General features: G+C 35.6%; 1 protein-coding gene across 2 annotated transcripts in view; it reads right to left on the bottom strand.

Annotated features, from left to right (window-relative positions):
- Nucleotides 1-20941, bottom strand: part of SPDYA (speedy/RINGO cell cycle regulator family member A) — a 28485-nt gene that overhangs the window by 1415 nt on the left and 6129 nt on the right. The window contains exons 4-6 of one of the 2 annotated variants that reach the window (XM_021697450.2): nt 17100-17271; nt 6693-6975; nt 2373-2387 (exon numbers count right to left, since the gene is read on the bottom strand). In XM_021697450.2, coding sequence (XP_021553125.1) covers nt 2373-2387; nt 6693-6975; nt 17100-17271 — 470 coding nt within the window. Of the gene's footprint in view, nt 1-2372; nt 2388-6669; nt 6976-17099; nt 17272-20941 lie in introns of those variants that run through there. The other variant, XM_021697451.1, reaches the window with a different exon arrangement.

The raw sequence follows: 20941 nt of genomic DNA, 5'->3' as shown, positions 1-20941 counted from the left end.
AATAGGTAGGGGTCAGGCCATGCAGGGTCTTGTATATCTCTTAAGGAGTTTGTCCATGCTAAGAAAAATGGGGTCTCACTGAAGGATTTAGTGAAGTGACGGGTAACATGTTTAGATCTGTGTTTTGAAAAAAAATCACTCTGCATTTCAGAAACTGATTGAATCATAAGCAGAGTAGTCTTCTGGTGTCATATTTCTAAATGGTAACTATCCGAACACTCATACAGTAATAATGGCTTTATAGTTTTCATAACATTACCAGATATCTAGAAGCTCTGAAGTACATTTTAAGTTCTGTCAAGAAATACTTCCCTTTTGGGGTGCCTGAGTGGCTTCGTAGGTTGAGTGTCTGCCTTTGGCTCAGGGTGTGATCCCAGGGTCCTGGGATTGAGCCCCGCATTGGGCTCCTTGCTCAGTGGGGAGCCTGCTTCTCCCTCTCATGCTCCCCCTGCTTGTGCTCTCTCTCTCTAATAAAAAAAAAAAAAAAATTCCCTTTCTTCTGCCTTCTATTTAACCAGTAATAAAATTCTGTCCTTCATGTATTGTTTTGAATGCAAGCTCTAATTGTACTACTTGGAGAAGGGGCTGGCTTAAGAGCAAAGAGAAGTTGTACCTTCTACTCCTATTTCTTTTTTTTTTTTTTTTTAAGTAGGCTCCATGCTGGGCATGGGACCCAACGTGAAGCCTGAACTCATGACCCTGAGATCAAGACCTGAGCTGAGATCAAGTCAGACACTTAACCGACTGAGCCACCCAGATGCCCCATTCTACTCCTATTTCATGTAGAATAATTAGTTTCTGTTCAGTACACTGTGCTCAATAGATGTTGAATTGAACAAGACTTCTTTAATAGTGTCCATTCTAATATTAAGCTAAATTGAAAACCAAACTACATAAGCAAATAAGCATTTATTTATATGGTTAAAATTCAGCTTAAGCCCTTTCTCCATGTCTCCACTAGAACATTAAGCATGTTTAATCTTACTTATGGGACAGATGCGATCTTCTAAAATTAGCTTCCTAAATGCACATCTGGCTTTCATCTACCATACTGTAAACTCCTCCAGATTTGTGACTGACTCAACTGTCTTCCTAGTACCTTCCAGAGGTCCTACCTTTTCCACCCAGTAAATGGTCAGTAAAAGTGTGCTGATGGCTATAAGCCTATACTTGATCATGTATTGTTTTATCTGTTGACTCGGTTCTAGGGAGAAATTTAGGAATATAGCTCATGGACTGTGGGAGAATTGGAGTTTGAACTCCGTACTTCAGAGGCAGTGGGGACGCCTGAAGATTCTATGGTCATGTAAAAGGAGGTATTTTTTAAAAGTTAGTCTATAAGTCTATAGTCTACGAGTATTTAAAGGAAGGAAAAAACAAGCGAATTAGGAATTAGGACACATAGTATACCTTATGAGTTGATTGGTAGTAATCTACAACCATGAGGTGAGGAAAAGGGGCAGATGTAAAAAATATTGTGAAGGAATAACCAGATGAGCTGGTGATTCATTGGATATAGAGAGAATGAAGCTATGTATTTTCAAAGTTTTCTCTGTTTATCAGGAGCCCTTTCCCTTCCTTTGCTAGGCAAAGCAGGACTTAGTCAATGCTCAGCTCATATATTACTTCCTCTAAAAAGTCTTCAGGTCTCTCATCCTACAAAATTAATTCTGGGATCTTTGTGTTCCCAAATGTTGATCATATAATTAGCATTGCCCTATTACATCATTAATTTATAAGCCCTCATTATGCCTTAAGTATTAGGATTTTAAATCTGCATGACTAGAACAGTTGTAGTGACTGAAATAAGTTCAGAAAGGGATTTTTTTTTTGAGGAAAAATTATTTGGTTTTAGATTATATAACAGTTGCAGTGTTCCATGCCTGCCTATGTGATCCAGGAATAAGGTTTGGTATATTGCTTTTTTCCTTTGGCTTCACTCTAAAATCTGAGGCGTCCTCTGCATATTCACGTTTCAGATTAATTTAGGTGTCATTGGGCTTAAAACAGCATAAGGTGAAGAGAAAGTGTCATTTAGTATAAAAATAGGCTATATATTCAGATAGAACTGGGTCCTATCTTGCTGTTTTTGTTGTTGCTGTTGTTTTACCTTGAAACTGTGACTTTCCTGAGTTTGTCACTAAAATGTGTGTCATGATGCCACTTAAAGATTTCTTGAGGGGGATGGTCAGCGTTAAATGAGACTACCTTTGTAATATGCCTGGTACAAGATTGGTGATTGTGAGGTACATAAATTCGTAAAGAATGCCTTATTTAGGGGCGCCTGGGTGGCTTAGTCAGTTAAGCATCTGCCTTTGGCTTGGGTCATGACCCCAGGGTCCTGGGATCAAGCCCTGCATAGGGCTCCCTACTCAGCGGGGAGCCTGCTTCTCCTCTCTCTGCAGCTCCCCCTGCTTGTGCTCTCTCTCTGTCAAATAAATAAATAAAATCTTAAAAAAAAAAAAGCCTCTTTTATCTCCCAACCTTGTTAAAATAACAACTATTTTGTTCCTAATAAATGTCATAAGCGTGTTTATGTAAAACTTGTTTTCTGAACATGTTTTGAGAAGAAATTTTTAAAGGTAGAAAAACAGGTTTTTACCTGAAAAGCAAGAAGTTGCTTGCTTGTGTCTGAAGACAGAAGCATTGATAAGCATCTACTGCTATATTTTAGCACAGAAGCCTGGAGTACAGTATCAGCTCTTTGTGTCTCTTGTAGAATGATGAATTGAGTTTTCTGCAACCATAAGCCATTAAGTGATTCCAACCAACTTATGTGGACTTAAGGAAGAAAATTTTGCTAGCAGAGGTCACTACTGGCAATCAGCAGCTGCTGAGGCAGTAAGAGACGGACCACTGCTCCTGAATAACATTGTGTTACCCTTAAATGTCCCCACACCCCTAATAAGCTCACTTCCAATTAAGCCTACTGAGGGAAAATGGATGTATATGTTTACTGGTCAAGTGTATGTATGATCAGTTGTTTTTCTCTATTTTGTCTACCCTCTGTCATCCTGAAACAAAAGGTTTTACATTTAACTTTAATACTCTGAATAAAAGAGGATTGAATAAATACTTGTTCCTTCCTGTAGAGGATCTGTGTATATCCTAAACCAGGGATGGGATGAAAGCACAGTTCCATTTACAACTCCCTTAAGTCAAGGGCTCCACTTCTCATCCACAATCCCTCAAAGTCATGCTCGTTTTTTCAAAGCAAACTGACTGGCAGAGCCCCTTCCTCCCTGGGTGCACTGTTCTTTCTTGTTGAGATATCAAAGCCTAAAATACAGTGTTACTACTCTTGATATCTACAGGCGCCAGTCTGAGTAAACCATAATTACTTGTGTTCTGCTTTCTATAAATATCTGTTCAAATTGTGGCTAGAATTGTCTCCCAATTCACTCCATACAATCTTTCATCAGGAACTTGATTCTTAATACTTTCACCACCTCCTCAGTCCTTAGTAGTCTACCAAAAGACTAATGTGGCAGCTTATTTTCACCACCAAAGGTAGGATTTCATCAAAGGGGGCAGTAGAACATAATAGGAATTCAGGCTGTAGTCTAGAGTCAGACAGACCTGGGTTCAAATGTCGCTCCGCCACTTTGGGCAAATGATTTAACCTCTCTAAGCCTCAGTCTCCTTATCTGCAAAGTAGAGATAATAGTATTTATCATAGGGCTGGCTGTGGACATTAAGTGAGATTATCAATGTAAAATGTTTAACATATTGCCTGGAACATTTTAAACATCTAGTAAATCTTACAAGAATCAAAGAGTGCAGGTAAAAATTGCTGGGATAGAGGAGAAGGATGCTAAAAGGCAATTTTTATTTTATAATTTAGCCTATGGTAGATCCTACTTACCTTCAGATAAAAGTGAACCAATAAAAATTATGCTTGGAGGTGTTGCAAGGGAAGAGACTAAACTGTCAGTCAAATTTGTTTAGTGATTACTAAGGCCAGGGAATGGAACAATGACTGAGATGTGATTCCTACCTTGAAGAGTCTTAAGAGTTTAGTTTCTCTTTTAATAAAACTTCAGTAGCCACTGTTAATCTCATAAGGATACAGCAAAAATAAATATGTGATATTCTGAAATAATACAGGTCTCATTATAGAATTTAAGAAGAACCATAAGAAATCTGTCAGTCCTCTATCTTACATGGGTGAAAATCTGGAAGAAGGGCTTTATAAGAAGTAAAAAGGATCACTGCTAGTAGAGTGATACCTTTATAAATATAATTTGAATGAAAATTATGGTGTGATTGACTAAAAGTATTTCCAGTTCATATGATTATTTTCTAATTAAGGTACCATTGTTCCAAGTCATTTAAATCCCAACAAAAATGAAATGTGCAAATAAATTATGATACTTATACCATGTCATGATTAAAAATCAGGTTTCCTAAGACTAATGACATGGGGAAATGCTTTATGATAAAGTGAAAAAAAGCAGGCTTAGATATAGTATACTTCTAATTTTTTAAAAATAGAAGATAGAAAAGTGTATAGTGTTACAGAACTATAATGATCAAAACAGGATGGTATTTGCATAAAACTGACCCATAGAGAAATGGAACAGTATAGAGAGCCCAGAAATAAACTCATATATGGTTAATTAATTTATGACAAAAGAACCAAGAAGTGGGAACAGACAGTCTCTTCAATAAATGGTATTGTAAAAACTGGACAGTCACATGCAAAAGAAATGAAGACCACTATGTTATACTATGCACAAAAAGTCAACTCACGATGGATTAAAGACTTGAATGTAAGACCTAAACCATAAAACTAGAACAAAATGGGAGGACATTCATCTTGCCAATGGTTTTTTGGATTTGACACCAAAAGCAAAGGTAACAAAGCAAAAATAAACAGTAGGATTACATCAAATTAAAAAGCTTCTGTACAGCAAAGAAAACCATCAGCAAAATGAAAAGGCAACCTATGGAATGGGAGAAAATATTTACAAATCATGTATCTGATAAGGGGTTCATATCCAAAATATATAAAGAACTCCTACAACTCGAGAAAAAAAAATCCAATTAAAAAATGGGCAGAGGAAATGAATTGACATTTTTTCAAAGAAGACATATAAATAGCCAACAGTTACACAAAAAGGTGTTCAACAGCACCAATTATCAGGGAAATGCAAATCAAAACCACAATGAGATATTTCATACTTATTAGAATGGCTATTATCAAAAAGATAAGAAATAACAAGTGTTGGTGAGGATTTGGAGAAAAGGGAACCCATGTACACTCTTGGTAGTAATGTAAATTGCTACAGCCAATATGGAAAAACACTATAGAGGTTCCTCAAAATTAAAAATAGAACTATATGATCTAGCAATTCCATATCTGGGTATCTATCCTAAGGGAAAAAATCACTATCTCAAAAAGTTATCTGCACCCCCTTGTTCGTTTTAGCACTTACCAATAGTCAAAACATGGAACAACCTAGGGGCGCCTGGGTGGCTCAGTTGGTTAAGCAACTGCCTTTGGCTCAGGTCATGATCCCGGAGTCCCGGGATCGAGTCCCGCATAGGGCTCCCTGCTCAGCGAGGAGCCTGCTTCTCCCTCTGACCCTCCCCCACTCATGTACTCTCTCTCTCTCTCTCTCTCTCATTCTCGCTCTCTAAAATAAATAAATAAATCTTTAAAAAAACAAAAACAAAAACAAAAAACATGGAACAACCTAAGTGTTCATCTGCTGATGAATGGATAAAGAAAATGTAGGGTGTGTGTGTGTGTGTGTGTGTGTGTGTGTAGACTAACATTCAGCCATATAATATTGGAATGGAATATCATTCAGCCGTAAAAAATAAGGAAGTCCTGCCATCTGTGACAACATGGATGACCTTGAGGGCATTATGCTAAGAGAAATACTTTGGACAGAAAAAGAAAAATACTGTGTGATCTCATATGTGGAATCTAAAAACAAAACAAAAAAATGAACTCACAGATACAGAGAACAGATTGTTGTTTGCCAGAGGTGGGGATGCACATTGGGCAAAATGGGTGAAGGTGGTCAAAAGATACAAACTTCCAGTTATAAATCAATCTTGGATGCAAAGAGCAACATGGTGACTATAGTTCACAATACTGTATTGCATATTTGAAGGTTACTAAGAGTATATGTTGTAACTTCCCATCACAAAAAAATAAACTATGTGTGGTGATGGACTTATTGTGGTAATCATTTCATAATACATCAAATCATTATGTTGGACACCTAAAACTAATACAATATTATATATCAATTATATCTCAATTTTAAAAAGTGTATAGAAGAAAACCAGTAGTTAATCACTGATAAAGATTACAAATTTATTTTCTTTTTGAAACTTCAATTGAATGAAACATTTCAAAGAAAATGATTCAGGGTCTTCAAATACTTAATACTTTAAAATACTTGAGACCCATGGTGTATTAGGTTTTCAATTTAACATAAGTCACACTAAAAATCTTTTAGTTTAGATAAGCTACCACAAAAACAGATACTGACATGACAAAAACTGAAAAGGAGAAAACTTTCAATACTAATTTAACTCATATTGTTCTAGTATATAAAATTATTATGTACCCCTGCCTGAAAGGACTGACCACAGGTCAATAAATAATTTGGATTTGTTAATAACTTGCATAAATCTAATTCTGACATACTACTAAATCATACCTTGAGAATAGCTATAAGCTTGAGAAGGATCGACTACCATGTCCATTGAGAAGGAGTTGTATGATTCCTGAGAATGTTTCTCCATCACCTCTACTGTATCACTGGATGAAGATGATGAAGACAATCCCAGTCTAACATATCTTCCTTTTTTACCACAGAGTGAACAATCTACTGGTGTGGCACTAGGTCCCTTGGGCAGTTGAACTTCATCTCTGTTGTAGTTTCTAACAGCTCCACTGTGATGCACAGAGCGTTCCCGTTGCCATATATAATGGGTTGGAGCAATAGCCATAACCTACGGGGGAAAGCTTTCCTTTAGAATTTTAATAAGATTTTAAAATTTGGTAAAATTAAGTACAAAAATGACTCACAGCTATCTCTAAAACTAGATCTAAAAACCCAAGTTACTGATGTTAAAAAAAAAAAAAAAGACATCTCCAGTTAAGACAGTATAGGGGTATGTTTGTGTGTGTGCGTGTGTGTGTGTATAAAGTGATTCACTGCTTGAATCCTTAAGACAATACAAAGTACTTAAGTTATTTCAAATATTTCAACCTTCCAGGTTTTTCAGTTCTGAATATTCTAAGTTTGGGATAGATAATACAGTTAGTCCAAAACAACACATAATTCTTAACTTTGGAATATATTTGGTTGAAAATAACATTAAGGTTTCTAACTATGTATGTTAGGCTAATCTTAACATGTTTGCACTTATGTCAAGGGAAATGGTGAATAAGAACATGGGTAAGTTACTTAACTTCTCTGTTCCTCAGTTACCTTATCTGTAATATGGAGAGAATAATAAGAGTCTCCTTTAGAGGGTTTTTGCAAGAATTAGATGAGGAATTAATTATAAAACTTCAGATTCATTGCTACATGTTGGGCTAGATAAAATACTGCCTTTTGAGTCAGGATAGCCTTAGTTCCTTAATGTGGCTCTGCCACTTGCTAAGCTGTAGGATATTGGGCAAGTTACTTAGCTTTTCTGAGGCTCAATTTCTTCATATTTAAAATGGGGATACTATCTGCCTCATAGGAGGGTTATATATGTGTAAAATCCTTATCACATAGTAAGCAGCTGGCAAATGATAGTCATTTAAGAAGTCAAAGTAGGTAAATACACCTACATATGTTGACCCCATGACGTCTAAAATTTCTAAGCAGAGTGTTAGAATGTTATTCTAAGCAAAAATGTTTAGTTGCCGTATCAATGATCAAAGTAAATGAGAATTGTAGAATTTGTTAGTTAGGCAGTGCCTTATTAATGCCTAAACCAGTGATTTTCAACTTGTTTCAAGAGCTCTGAGTTTTTATAGACTATATCAGGTGTCCCAGGATGGACTATGGAAAGACCAATCAAGCAGAGAACCTCAGTTTAGGGGATTGTGTATAAAATTTCGCTTGGAAAGAAAGAAGGCTTTTGTTGTTAAAAATGAAAACCTTAAACCCCAGATTGAGACCAGTCCACTTAGAAAACAGGGTACCTGTGGCCTCCCCCCAAATGGCATAAAGAATGCTAGCTATGCTAATTTTTTAAAGTATATTTTAGGATTGAATTTATTTTATAATCCACTTCTTAAATCCTTCACAAAAATTTTCAACAACATGTAATAAAGTAACATAATTTTTTGAAAGTAGATGTAAAGATATTAATTCTAACAATAAATATTTCCATAAAAATATAAAACTAGGTTCAGAGCTACCTGAAGTGAGGAAGTAGAGTGTCAGAATTTCTTATTCCTTCCATATTTATCTATTTCTTCCTCAACACTTGTACATCTTTATTTCCTATTTCTGGAATGTCCTCTCCCTTTTGTCTTAGTATTGCTTTTCCTTCAATGCCAAGCATAAGTCCCACCTTTCCAAAAACTCCAGTTTTTAGATTGTACTGTTTTATTGTTAATGCTACATTAGGACTTTAGCATGTGTCTAGTACTCAGATATATCTTTTTATGAGTGTAACCAATCTACTTAAAGTCCTCTGGGCAGGAATAGTCTTAAACACCTCTATCAAATGCCTTCCACACAATATTATGTAGTCATTGTATATTTCTTATTGATAGATGAAAATAATTAAGAATTAGGGCCACTGACATAAACTTCCAACAACATGATTTTTTTAAGAATCCTGTAGCAAAGTCTAGTGAGAAGAGCAGAGAAAAATAGGAAGCAAAGGGGACAAAATAGGTTTAGTAAACCGTTCTGTGTATAACAAACTAGGTATCAGTCTCTCTAAATGCTAACCCAGCTAGAAAAATGCATGTACACATACTTGTATACTTTTAAATATATGTTTGCATATATTTTATACATACAAATATTAGAATATTATTGTGATAACAGCAAATTGCAAAGAAAACTGTAAGAGGGTCAAGAAAGTGGGATTTTGGTCTTAATTCTATTAGTTCTATGACCTTGGGCAAATTACATAATCTTCTGGGCTATAGGTATCTTTTGAATAATGAGAAAACAGGTCACTTACAGTCCTCAAATTCTGTGATTTATGAAAGTAACTTCTTTGTTTTGTTTTTTAAAGATTTTATTTATTTATTTATTTGACAAAGAGAGATACTTTGAGAGAGGGAACACAAGCAGGGGGAGTGGGAGAGGGAGAAGCAGGCTTCCCGCGGAGCAGGGAGCCCGATGTGGGGCTCAATCCCAGGACCCTGGGATCATGACCTGAGCTGAAAGCAGACGCTTAACGACTGAGCCACCCAGGCACCACCGAAAGTAACTTCTTTGAAGCATTAATAGCACTTGATCTACTACAAATGTTATCCTAGTTTTTATTTTAGTCTTCTCTCATTTTTAGTGGTTTATTTTGGTGTCTTGATGGGTGTTCCAAAACTTAATACTTGGCCCTATATTTCTCTATATATTCTACTTCTCTTTGATCTCAAGGGATAGTATAGGGTGTTAAAAACACTGACTCTTGGGGCGCCTAAGTGGCTCAGTCGGTTAAGCGTCTGCCTTCGGCTCAGGTCATGATCCCAGGGTCCTGGGATCGAGCCCCCGCATCGGGCTCCCTGCTCCGTGGGGAGCCTGCTTCTCACTCTCCCTCTGCCTGCCGCTCTCTCTCTCTGTCAAATAAATAAATAAAATCTTTTTAAAAACCCCACAAAACTGACTCTGGAATCAAACTGCCTAGGTGTGAATACTAGTGTGCTGTTTGACTAATTGTGTGACCTTAGAGAAGTCATTTAGCCTCTCTGTGCCTCAGTTTCCTCTTCTGAGATTAGCTAGCTAGCTGTAAGAATTGTTGTGAAAGTTAACACATATGCAGGACCTACAACAGTACCTGACAAATGCTCCCAAAGTATTAACATTATGTTCACCTTGATCTCTTATTACTCTACCAAGCTTTAAACATCACTTATATGTGATGACTCATACTTAACTCATACATGTTGACTATTCACTTATCCAAATATCACCTTAAATTCCTATGTCTGATACCAAATTCCTTATTTTCCCAATAAACCAGTTTGTTTTTTTAGTGATTCCTATTTCCATTATGGAATCCATCACCCTTTCTGTTCTACAGATTTGAAACTCTGAAAGCTCATTCTCCCATGGGCCCTATATCCAACTGGTCACCAAGTAATGACAAGTATAATTTCATAACATTGATTTTTCTTTGGCATCGCTATCTTCAGCACTAGGTTTACACCTTCCTTCCTGAACTACAGCAAGTTTAACAGTTTCCAGTACCTTCCCCATATTGGGTCTCTGCTGCATACAGTCATTGGATTATTTTGTTCAACACTCTTGTTTATATCACATCTCTGCTTTCTAAATTCTAATCTGGAATCGAATAGTAGCTGACAGACAAATCAGCTCGGATGATACTGTGCCATCTAGGCCAGAGTACATAATAAGAACAGAGAAAAGCTTCCTCTTGATAAAATTGCTACCCTCCATCAAGCATAAAGGGACCGGAAGTGGAGTCTAACTCTTTCTCATCAGATTGGCATATTCCATAATCTGTGAACCAATCTAGAAATTAAGCTATCATCAATCTAAATAAATTCCACCTCAGAGGAGCTGATATCCAAAAAGGTAAACTGATTGTAAGAAGATAATAAGGTCAGAATAAATAGGGAAATTGTCTTTACTCTTTTCTGGAGAAGCCCTACATATATTTTTCAATATAATCATACCTCATCTCTTTCCAAAAAAGGATTTGAGGCAGCTGACAAAAAGTAAAAAAAAAAAATTCATTAAACTAGGACCCAAAAGGGAAACTTTGGCTAAAGGGAAAAAGCAGACACGCCGGTAGTAAAAGGTGATAGAATTAATGTAGTTAGGAATAAAACTTGGCTCTTAGCTTCTTTGCAGCAACCAACGTTAAAAAAAAGAGACAAATTTAAAAATTCATACTATCTGAAAGGAGAGAATAAGTTTTTTGATAGTGGTATATAATGGAAAGATTGCCAACTTTAAGTACTAGCTGGCCCTGCCACTTATTAAATGAATGACAATGGACAAGTTACAACCCTTCTAAGCCCCAGTTTATTCGTCAAAAAAAAGGAGAGAATACTTATGCTATTTAAGTCCTTTTTTTAAATGCTATTTAATTCCGGAGAGAAAATAACACAATAGACACAAATGTGTTTTCCAATTAACCAATATAAACAGTGGGAAGCTAGCTGTCAGAGAAAACAGAACACTGGGAAGTCATTAAATGTGAAGTTCTGGGTTTACCACTTAGTTGATGTATGATCTTGAGTAAACCTCAATCTCCTCAGTCCTCAGTCTCATCAGATGTAAAATGAGAATGCTACAACCCTCACAGGTATTTTTGTGAGGATAAGATAATTTACATGAAAATATTTATGAATTTGTAGAGCATAATGCAAATGTAAAGTATTATTATTGTAAGCCAGTTTGTAAATACTATCATAACTTGGGCTTACTTGAGGATGAGACTAAAGAAATGGGTTGGCAGTATGCCAATACCTGGCTCTCAATAACAAATGCATAGAATACTTAACTAAATTTCTAACAATATGTCTTGCCACTTAAATGCATCAAACTTCAGGGCAAAGATGATATAGTACTTCTTTATAACAACCCCCCACAACACTGAACTTAAGTGTCTTACTCCTAAGTTAGCTGTTAAATGAATAGTTAAGAGAACAGGATAAAGTCTAGGTAATTTCCTTTCCTATATACCACCATGATTCAACTGTACCTGGTTGGAACAGCCATAAGAAAGCCTATCTACCTATGTGCCCCTGTTGTAAGAGGCAGTGCTAAGTCACTCTGGTGAAGAAATTTTATAGTTTATTGTTTTTTTACTATACGGATAAAAAGGTATGAAAAAGAATTGCAAGCTTTAAATTCCATTCACTCTGTCAGTCAGCAGTATTTACTGACTACCTACTATGTGTGTGGCATATAGTTCTAGGGATTGGGGGGTACAATGAGAAAATAAAGATCATGCCCTCTTGGAATTTATATTCTAGCAGGGGGAAATAGACATTAGCAAGATAGGTGAAACAGAGTATATCATATGATGGTTAAGTGCTATGAAGAAAACTGGGAAAAGGAATACAGAGGAATAGTGGGAGGTACTACTTGTTATTTTAGCAGCTTTATTGAGCTATAACTCAAATACCATACAATTCACCCACTTAAAGAATACAATGGCTTTTAGTATATTCAGAGTTGTACAACCATTACCACAGTCAATTTTAGAATATTTTCATCACTCCATAAAAAAGGAAATCACACCCCATTTCTCCCTCCCCTCAGCCTCTGGCAACCTCTAATCTACTTTCTCTTTGGATTTGTCTATTTTAGACCATTCATTTAAATGGAATCATACAATATGTGGTCCTTTGTGACTGGTTTCTTTCACTTAGCATAGTATTTCCAGGGTTCATCCATGTTGTAGCAGGTATCAGTACTTCATTCCTTTTAATTGCCAAATAATATATCATTGTATAGCTATACAATATTGTTTATCCATTCATTTGTTGATGGACATATGGGTTTTCACTTTTTGACTATTACAAATAATGCTGCTATGAATATTTACGTACAAGTTTTTGTGTGGACATAACTTTCATTTCTTTTGTGTATATAACGAGGACTGGAAATGCTGGGTTGTATGATAACCCTTTGTTTAGCCTTTTGAGGAACTACCACACTGTTTTCAAAAACAACCACACTAGTTTAAATTCCCACCAGCAGTGTATCAAGGTTCCATTTTCTCCACGTCCTTACCAACACTTGTTATATTTGTCTTTTTCATGATAGCCATCCTAGTGGTTGTGAAGTGATTATCTCCTTGTGGTTTTGATTTTGCATTTCCCTGATGGTTAATGATGTTGAGCATCTTTCCATGTACTTTCCTGCCCATTTGTTTACCTTCTTTCAAGAAGCCTTTTCGGATCCTTGCCCTTTTAAAAGTTGAGTTGTCTTTTTATTGTTGAGTTGTAAGAGCTCTTTATATATTCTAGATACAATTCCCTTATTGGACAGATAATTGGCAAAAATTTCCTCCCACTTTGTGGTTTGTCTCCTCACTTTCTTTATGGTGTCCTTTGAAGGACAAAAGTTTTCAATTTTGATGATCTCATTTTCTTTTGTTACTTGTGCTTTTGGTATCATCTCTAAGAAACCTAATTCAAGATAATGAAGATTTATCCCTATGCTTTCTTTTAAAAGCTTTATAATTTTTAGCTCTTACATTTGGGTCTTTGATCCATTTTGAGTTAGCTTTTATATATGATATGAAATAGGGGTCCAACTGCATTCATTTGCATGTGGATATCCAGTTGTCCCAGCACCATTTGTTGAAGACTATTCTTTCCCCATTGAATTTTCTTGGTACCCTTGTCAAAATTCAATTGAACATAAAAATGAAGGTTTATTTCTGGACTCTTCAATTTTATTCAATTCTGGGAGATACTACTAGATACAGGGTGGTAAGGAAAGGTTTCTCTGAGTTGATATTTAAGTAGAGTCCTGAATGAAGGAGGAAGTGAAGCACACTGATATCTGGGGGAAAAGCATTCCAGGTAAAAAAAATCCTGAGGTGGGAATGTCCTTGTTGTGTTTGAAGAATGGCGAGGAGGCCAGTGTAGTTGGAGGAAAGTGAGATGAAGTAAAAGAGATAAGAGTTGGTGGACCAGGTAGAACCATGATAAGGGTTTTGCCTCTTCCTCTATGTGAGATGGGAAGCCTCTGGAGGCTTTTGAGTAGAGGAGTCATGATTTGACTTATTCTAAAAGATTTTGGCTGGCTGGTGTGTGAAAATAGACTACAGGAGAGAGATTATAAGAGCGACTACTTGGAAGGTTATGGCAATAATTGAGGCAAGAGGGGACAATCAAAGTAGGGCTTAGTGGTAGAGGAGGTGAGAAATGGTAGGATGCTAGATATTTTTTTTTTAATGTTTTATTTATTTATTCATGAGAGTCAGAGAGAGAGAGAGAGAGGCAGAGGCAGAGGGAGAAGCAGGCTCCCCACCTAGCAGGGAGCCCGATGCGGGACTCGATCCCAGGACCCCGGGATCATGACCTGAGCCAAAGGCAGACGCTTAACCATCTGAGCCACCCAGGCGCCCCGCTAGATATTTTCTTAAGGTATGGATGTGAGAAGTGAAGGGCAACAGTTTTTTTGGCCTGAACTAGAATGATCAAGTTACGACTTATTAATACGTAGAAGATTATAGGAGGAGTAAGTTTGGAGGTCTATGTGGGGAAATCAGAAACTGGATTTTCAGCATGTTAAGTCTAAGGTATCTACTAGATAATGAAATATGGATAGGAAATTTGATATGCACATCTAGATTTAGGGGAGAGATCTGTTGTCAGTGTTGAAGCCTGAGACTAAACTTTTCTTTCAATCCCATTACACAACTGAGTTTACAGCTATCTAAAACTTTTTAGTCTTTTACACATACACCATTAAGCCATACCATTCCCTGGCTGTTTAATAGTCTGATGCCAGCACTGAAGTAATCCCAGCTCCAATCGTATAAATTAAGTTGCTGCGGTTATAATGCAAGTTGTTCTTAGGAGTGGGTGGGCAATCTGCCGTGAGGTGAACATTACCTATCCCGGCCTCTTGCCTCTGGTACCCACTCCATGCCTTTAGCTGAGTGTCATGGGGCTTGAAGTGTTTACTTTGAAAAAATCAGAGTGTTCAAATAAGGCCTACTATCATGTCCAAGAATGGCACAGGTGCACAAATTATCCACTGGGGAGGTAGTGATAAAAAATAGCAATACAGGACTCTTCAATGCTCTGTAATTGGAATGAGTTGTTTAAATCCTTTAATGAGGATCCATTAATTTGGGGAATGTATACACACCCAATTTTTCATATTTTTCTATTGAATTCAATCCTGAAAAAACTTGGCCTGTTCAGTCTTTTAAGTTATTTTTGAATCCTTTCATTTCCTCCAACATTCAACAATCCTCTTAATTTAATCCACAATTATGCATGCTTTCTAATATCTTCATCTCATTAATAAATATAATTAAGAAGGTTAATTCTGGGCAGAGTTCTATGACATACCTTCAAAGTATTCCCTGAAGTTTGACACTAATCCATTAATTGGCTCTTTTGGCCTATCATCATTTAACTGATATGACTTCATTTAATTATAGCATTATCTAATTCACATTTACCAAACTTTACTGAACCAGTACTGGCTTACAATGATCACTGCTTTCCATTAATTTTCTACTCTAGAATATTTCTTTAGTTTGAAACATTAACTCTTTTCGTTATTGAAAACCAGAACATTAGATAAAATAACCCATTTTTGTTTTTTTATCTTTAAATTTTATTTAAATTCAATTAATTAACATATAGTGTATTATTAGTTTCAGAGGTAGAGTTCAGTGATTCATCAGTCATATATAACACCCAGGGCTCATTACATCATGTGCCCTCCTTAATGCCCATCCCCCAGTTACATCTACCCCCTCTCCCCCCTCTGGCAACCCTCAGTTTGGTTCCTATAGTTAAGAGTCTCTTATGGTTTGTCTCCCTCTCTGGTTTCATCTTGTTTCATTTTTCCCTCCCTTCCCCTATGATCCTCTGTTTTGTTTCTTCAATTCCACATATGAGTGAAATCATGATAATTGTCTTTCTCTGATTGACCTATTTCGCTTAGCATAATACCCTCTAGTTCCATCCATGTCATTGTAAATGGTAAGATTTCATCTTTTTGATGGCTGAGTAATATTCCATTGTATATATATATACCACATCTTCTTTATCCATTCATCTATTGATGGATATCTGGGCTCTTTCCATAGTTTGGCTATTGTGGACATTGCTGCTATAAACATTGGGGTGCAGGTATCCCCTCGGATCACTATGTTTGTATCTTTTGGGTAAATACCTAGTAGGGCAATTGCTGGATCATAGGGTAGCTCTATTTTTAACTTTTTGAGGACATTCTATACTGTTTGCCAGAGTGGCTGCACCAGCTTGTATTCCCACCAGCACTATAAGAGGGCTCCCCTTTTCCTGCATCCTCGCCAACATTTTTTGTTTCCTGACTTGTTAATTTTAGCCATTCTGACTGGTGTGAGGTGGTATCTCATTATAGTTTTGATTTGTATTTCCCTGATGCCGGGTTATGTTGAGAGCATTTTTTCATGTGTCTGTTGGCCATTTATATGTCTTCTTTGGAGAAATGTCTGTTCATGTCTTCTACCCATTTCTTGACTGGATTATTCTTTGGGTGTTGAGTTTGATAAGTTCTTTATAGATTTTGGATACTAGCCCTTTATCTGGTAAGACATTTGCAAATATCTTCTCCCATTCTGTAGGTTGTCTTTTGGTTTTGTTGACTATTTTCTTTGTTGTGCAAAAGCTTTTTATCTTGATGGAGTCCCAACAGTTCATTTTTGCTTTTGTTTCCCAAAATAACCCATCTTTTAATTTTTTGTGTCTGTTTTATCTTAATAGAAACTTACTTTATGTATTATTCTATGTGAAAAAAAGGTATGATTTTTAACATATTTAAATTTATTTAAATTTTAGACCATGCAGTTTGCACTTCAATCTTGGGAACTTGAAATTTCACAAACTTTATTTAATGGAAGTTATTATTCAGCTCGAAATGTTATTAACATATTTTGGAATGTGCACACTATTCTTTCCCAATATATCTGTGATCTTTTAGACTAGATAAACACAAACAAAAATACTTACTACAGAAGTAGGCTGCTCTGAAAAACAGAAATGACAATTTTTAATTATTGTGGTATAAAATTAAAACATCAGCATTGTAATATACAAGTTGTACTCATGGTAACCATTAGGGTTAACAGTCTACCCTTACATATACAAAAAATTAAATATTAGAAGCACATTAAAAAACAAGACAAGGGAAATTACATAAAGAGAAAACATAGATTACGTATATAAAGTACTTAAAAAATCTTACCTCCTCACAGCATCGCCTGCTTACAATAGCCCTATAGTCAATTCTATCCCAGAGTTGGTCCCTTAACTTTAAGAAATTAGGGAACAATTTTCTCCAGTTTTTCCCTAAAGCCCATGGAAAAATTTCATATTTGGATTCTTCTTCATCTTCTTCAACTGTATTAGCCAGATACCTAACAAAAAAGACCAACAACTCAAAAAAGAAATGGGAAAAGGACAGGAACAGGCAGTTCATATACATATACACACACACACACACACACAATCACTTATACACATATAAAAGACATTCAACCTTACTCATAATTAAAGAAATGTAGGTCAAAAATAAAAATACAATGAATTTTACCTTGTTGAGTTCTGGATAGTTTTGTATTCCTATAAATCTTGAGCTTTGTTCTGGGATGCAGTTAAGTTAGTTGGAAACAGTCTGATCCTTTCAGGTCTTGCTTTTATGATTTGTTAGGTGGATCTGGAGCAATGTTCAGACTGGGGCTAATTATTCCCCACTACTGAGGCAAGACATTCCTGAGTACTCAATATCCTGTGAATTATGAGTTTTTTCAGTCTGACTGGTGGGAACAGGCACTATTTCCAGCCCTGGGTAAATGTAAGGCACTGTTCCCTCTAATCCTTTCTTATGGTTTTTCCCTACACCCAGGTAGTTTCCTTATATACATATGGGAATCCGTATCCTCTTAAGTACTTGAGGGGGATCAGGCATGCACAGAAGCAGGAAAACATGACCCATAATAAAAAGAATCATCAATCAAAACTGACACATGTTAGAAATAACAGACATTAAAACAGATATATTAATTCCAGATGTTCAAAAAGATAAGAAGACACATTCAAATTGTACTTCTAGAGATGAAAATTACATATACAATGAAAAATACATAGAGTGGGATTAAGAGACTAAATATTGCAGAAGAAAAGATTTGGGCACTGAAGACCGCAATATAAACTATCCAAAATGAAACACACACAGAAAAAGAAACAAAAATAATAGAGGTGAAACTGGAGTCCCTAACAGGTGTTGGGTGCCCCCCAAAAAATATTTGAAGAAATAATGGCTGAAAATTTTTGAAATTTGATGAAAACTATAAAAATACTAATAAGCTCAATGAACCCCAAAGCACAAAATTCAAAGAAAATTACACCAATGCACATCAAAATCAAATTGTTCAGAACCAGTGATAAAGAGAAAATCTTAAAAGCAGTCAAACAAGCAAACAAACAAAAAAGACAAGTTAGATAACACAGAAACAGAGATAAGGACAGAGATTTCCCAATGGAAATAATGAAAACCCCACAGATGACTTTCCAAGAAAAACAGGCAACTTACAATAAAAAAAAATTACAAAACACGTAAGAAAACAAGGCACCATAAACAGAAACCGATCCTGAAGTGTGAAGATGCTGAAATAAACAAACACCAAAGGAAAAAAGGTCTCAAAAGCAGTAAGAAAGGAAGGCAAATGATCCCAAGTGGAAGGTTTGAGATGCAAGAAGGAATAGTAAGCAAAGATGTAAGTATGTGGGTTAATCTAAACAAATATTCAGTGTATAAAACGACAATAATAATGTCTCTAAGTTTTTGGAGGGCTTCATGTAGAACTACAGAATTGTAAAACAAGAAAATGTAAGTTGAGAAGGGGGTGACTGGAGTTAAAATGCTTAAGGTTCTTGATTAAAAATAACTGGGAGAGAGCTTCCTGGTGGATGAACATGTGGAGATCAGATGTGCTGAGAGGGTACAGAAGCTCCATGCCCTTTTTCCATATCCTGCCCTATGCATCTCTTCCATCTGGCTTTTCCTGAGTTACATCCTTTTATAATAAACTGGTAATTTGTAAGTTAAAAAAAATAAGTAACTGGGATAACTGCTAAAGGAACAGATATAGACTGCATAATTTTCTAACAAGTAGAGGAAAAAAAAGTATCAAAAAATAAAAATTTAAAAAATTTCGATCAGAAAGAAGATATAAATGGAGTGGAAAGAAGAAACAGAAAAAGTGGGACATAAAGACAAGACAGTAAAAAAAAAATCAAATATATAAGCAACAATAGAATATTATTCTGCAGCAAAAATGAACCAGAGATACTCATATCAATATTAATGGATCTTAAAATCATAAGGCAAAAGAAGGAAGTTACAGAAGAACAGAGAACATGACTATTTTACATATAGCTTAAAAACAGGAAAAACTAAACAATGTATTATTTAGAGGTGTATACATAGAATAAAGAAAATCAAGAAAATTACTACCTATGGAAGGAAGGGGGCTCTATCTGGGAAATTGTGTACTGTGAGCTTCTAAGATTCTGGCAATGTTTTCTTCTTGAGTCATGGGTACATGAGTATTTGTTTCGCTTTTTCTTTAACGCACACACATATACACACTCCATACACTCCTTTTGTAGATGTTTCACATTAGAGATTTCAAAAGGCACAGAAGTATATAGTGCACTTCCATTCAGGTGATATATACACTGGTTCATGTAGAGAAAATTATTTCTAGACAGTTACACATGAAATGTTAGTTGTCCTTGAGAAACAATGCTAAGATCTTGGGATATGAGGAAGACCTACTTTTAATTGTATACGCACTTATGTCCTTTAAAAAAAACTACATGCATATTCAATTTAGTTACATTAATATAGAATTAGCACCTACATATTACTTTATCCTCCCTTAAAGTAACTGTACATATTTTAATATTACCTTAACATAAAGCACCTCATGGTTAAACCCATTCAGTTATAAGAGTCAAATCATGTCCTCTGTGAAATTACATAATTACATACTTTAGTATCCCTGATAGTTCTTAGTAAAGGGTAGACAGAAGCCAGAGGTTGGCCCCTTTCATGCTTGTTGACTAAGTAAAACATAGAAAATCTATAATGTACTATGGTACTATGAAATCAGGACTACATTGTGATTCTATTCTAGATTAACAATTTTTCAGGCTCAATGTGATAAAATATCTGTATTGTACACATGTAAGTTGTTTTCCAATTTGAAATAGATTTTCTAATTTGAAATAGATTTTCTTGGAGCAGAGTCCATTTTTTTGTATAATAGTTAATTATGCTTATCCAAATAAAGAATTAACATCCATATGTTAAAGGATGCAAAATAAAAGTTAGATACACATTCCTTGCCTTTAAGAAGCCTATAGTCAAGTAGAAGAGGCAATTAAGTATGAGACAAATAACTGTACAAGAGAATATGGAATCATGACAATATAAGTTCAGAGTGTTACAAGAGTATATAGAAGGGAAAAGAACTTGAGTTAGAACTGTGGCTAACTGAGAAAATATTTACTGAGAACTGTTGAGTCAGGCTATATAAAAAGTACAATTAGATATAAAATGGAAATTACAATCCATGTTATTTTTAACATGGAACTTATTATACAACATACAACTCAACTGCACACACTCTACATATTGTACACTGACACAGTGCTTTACTGGTAAGATTACTAAGACGTCAAACAAATCCAATTTCAGGAATCTGGTAAGAATTAAAACTAAAGCTTCTTGGTTTGTTTTTAATTTTCAGGTGGGGAAAAACTACAAAATAGATATTGTATCAACATACAGATATAATATAATATAATACTAAAGAGACATGTAAACAGTGGCTAATCACTGAATTTGGCCATTGGCAAGTCACATCTGAATTTGCACCCCAGCTCTGCCACTACTAACTTTTGTGAGATTGAGAAGTACTTATCTTCCTAAGTCTCAATTTCCCCATCTGTAAAATGAAGATAATTAAATAATGTATTTCATAGAGAAGATTCAAGGAGCTTATAAAAAATTTTTTGTGG

The sequence above is a fragment of the Neomonachus schauinslandi genome, chromosome 10, assembly GCF_002201575.2.
Source record: "Neomonachus schauinslandi chromosome 10, ASM220157v2, whole genome shotgun sequence".
Lineage (NCBI taxonomy): Eukaryota > Metazoa > Chordata > Mammalia > Carnivora > Phocidae > Neomonachus > Neomonachus schauinslandi.
The sequence above is the reverse complement of the archived record's forward strand: the minus strand, read 5'-3'. Positions and strand labels throughout refer to the sequence as shown.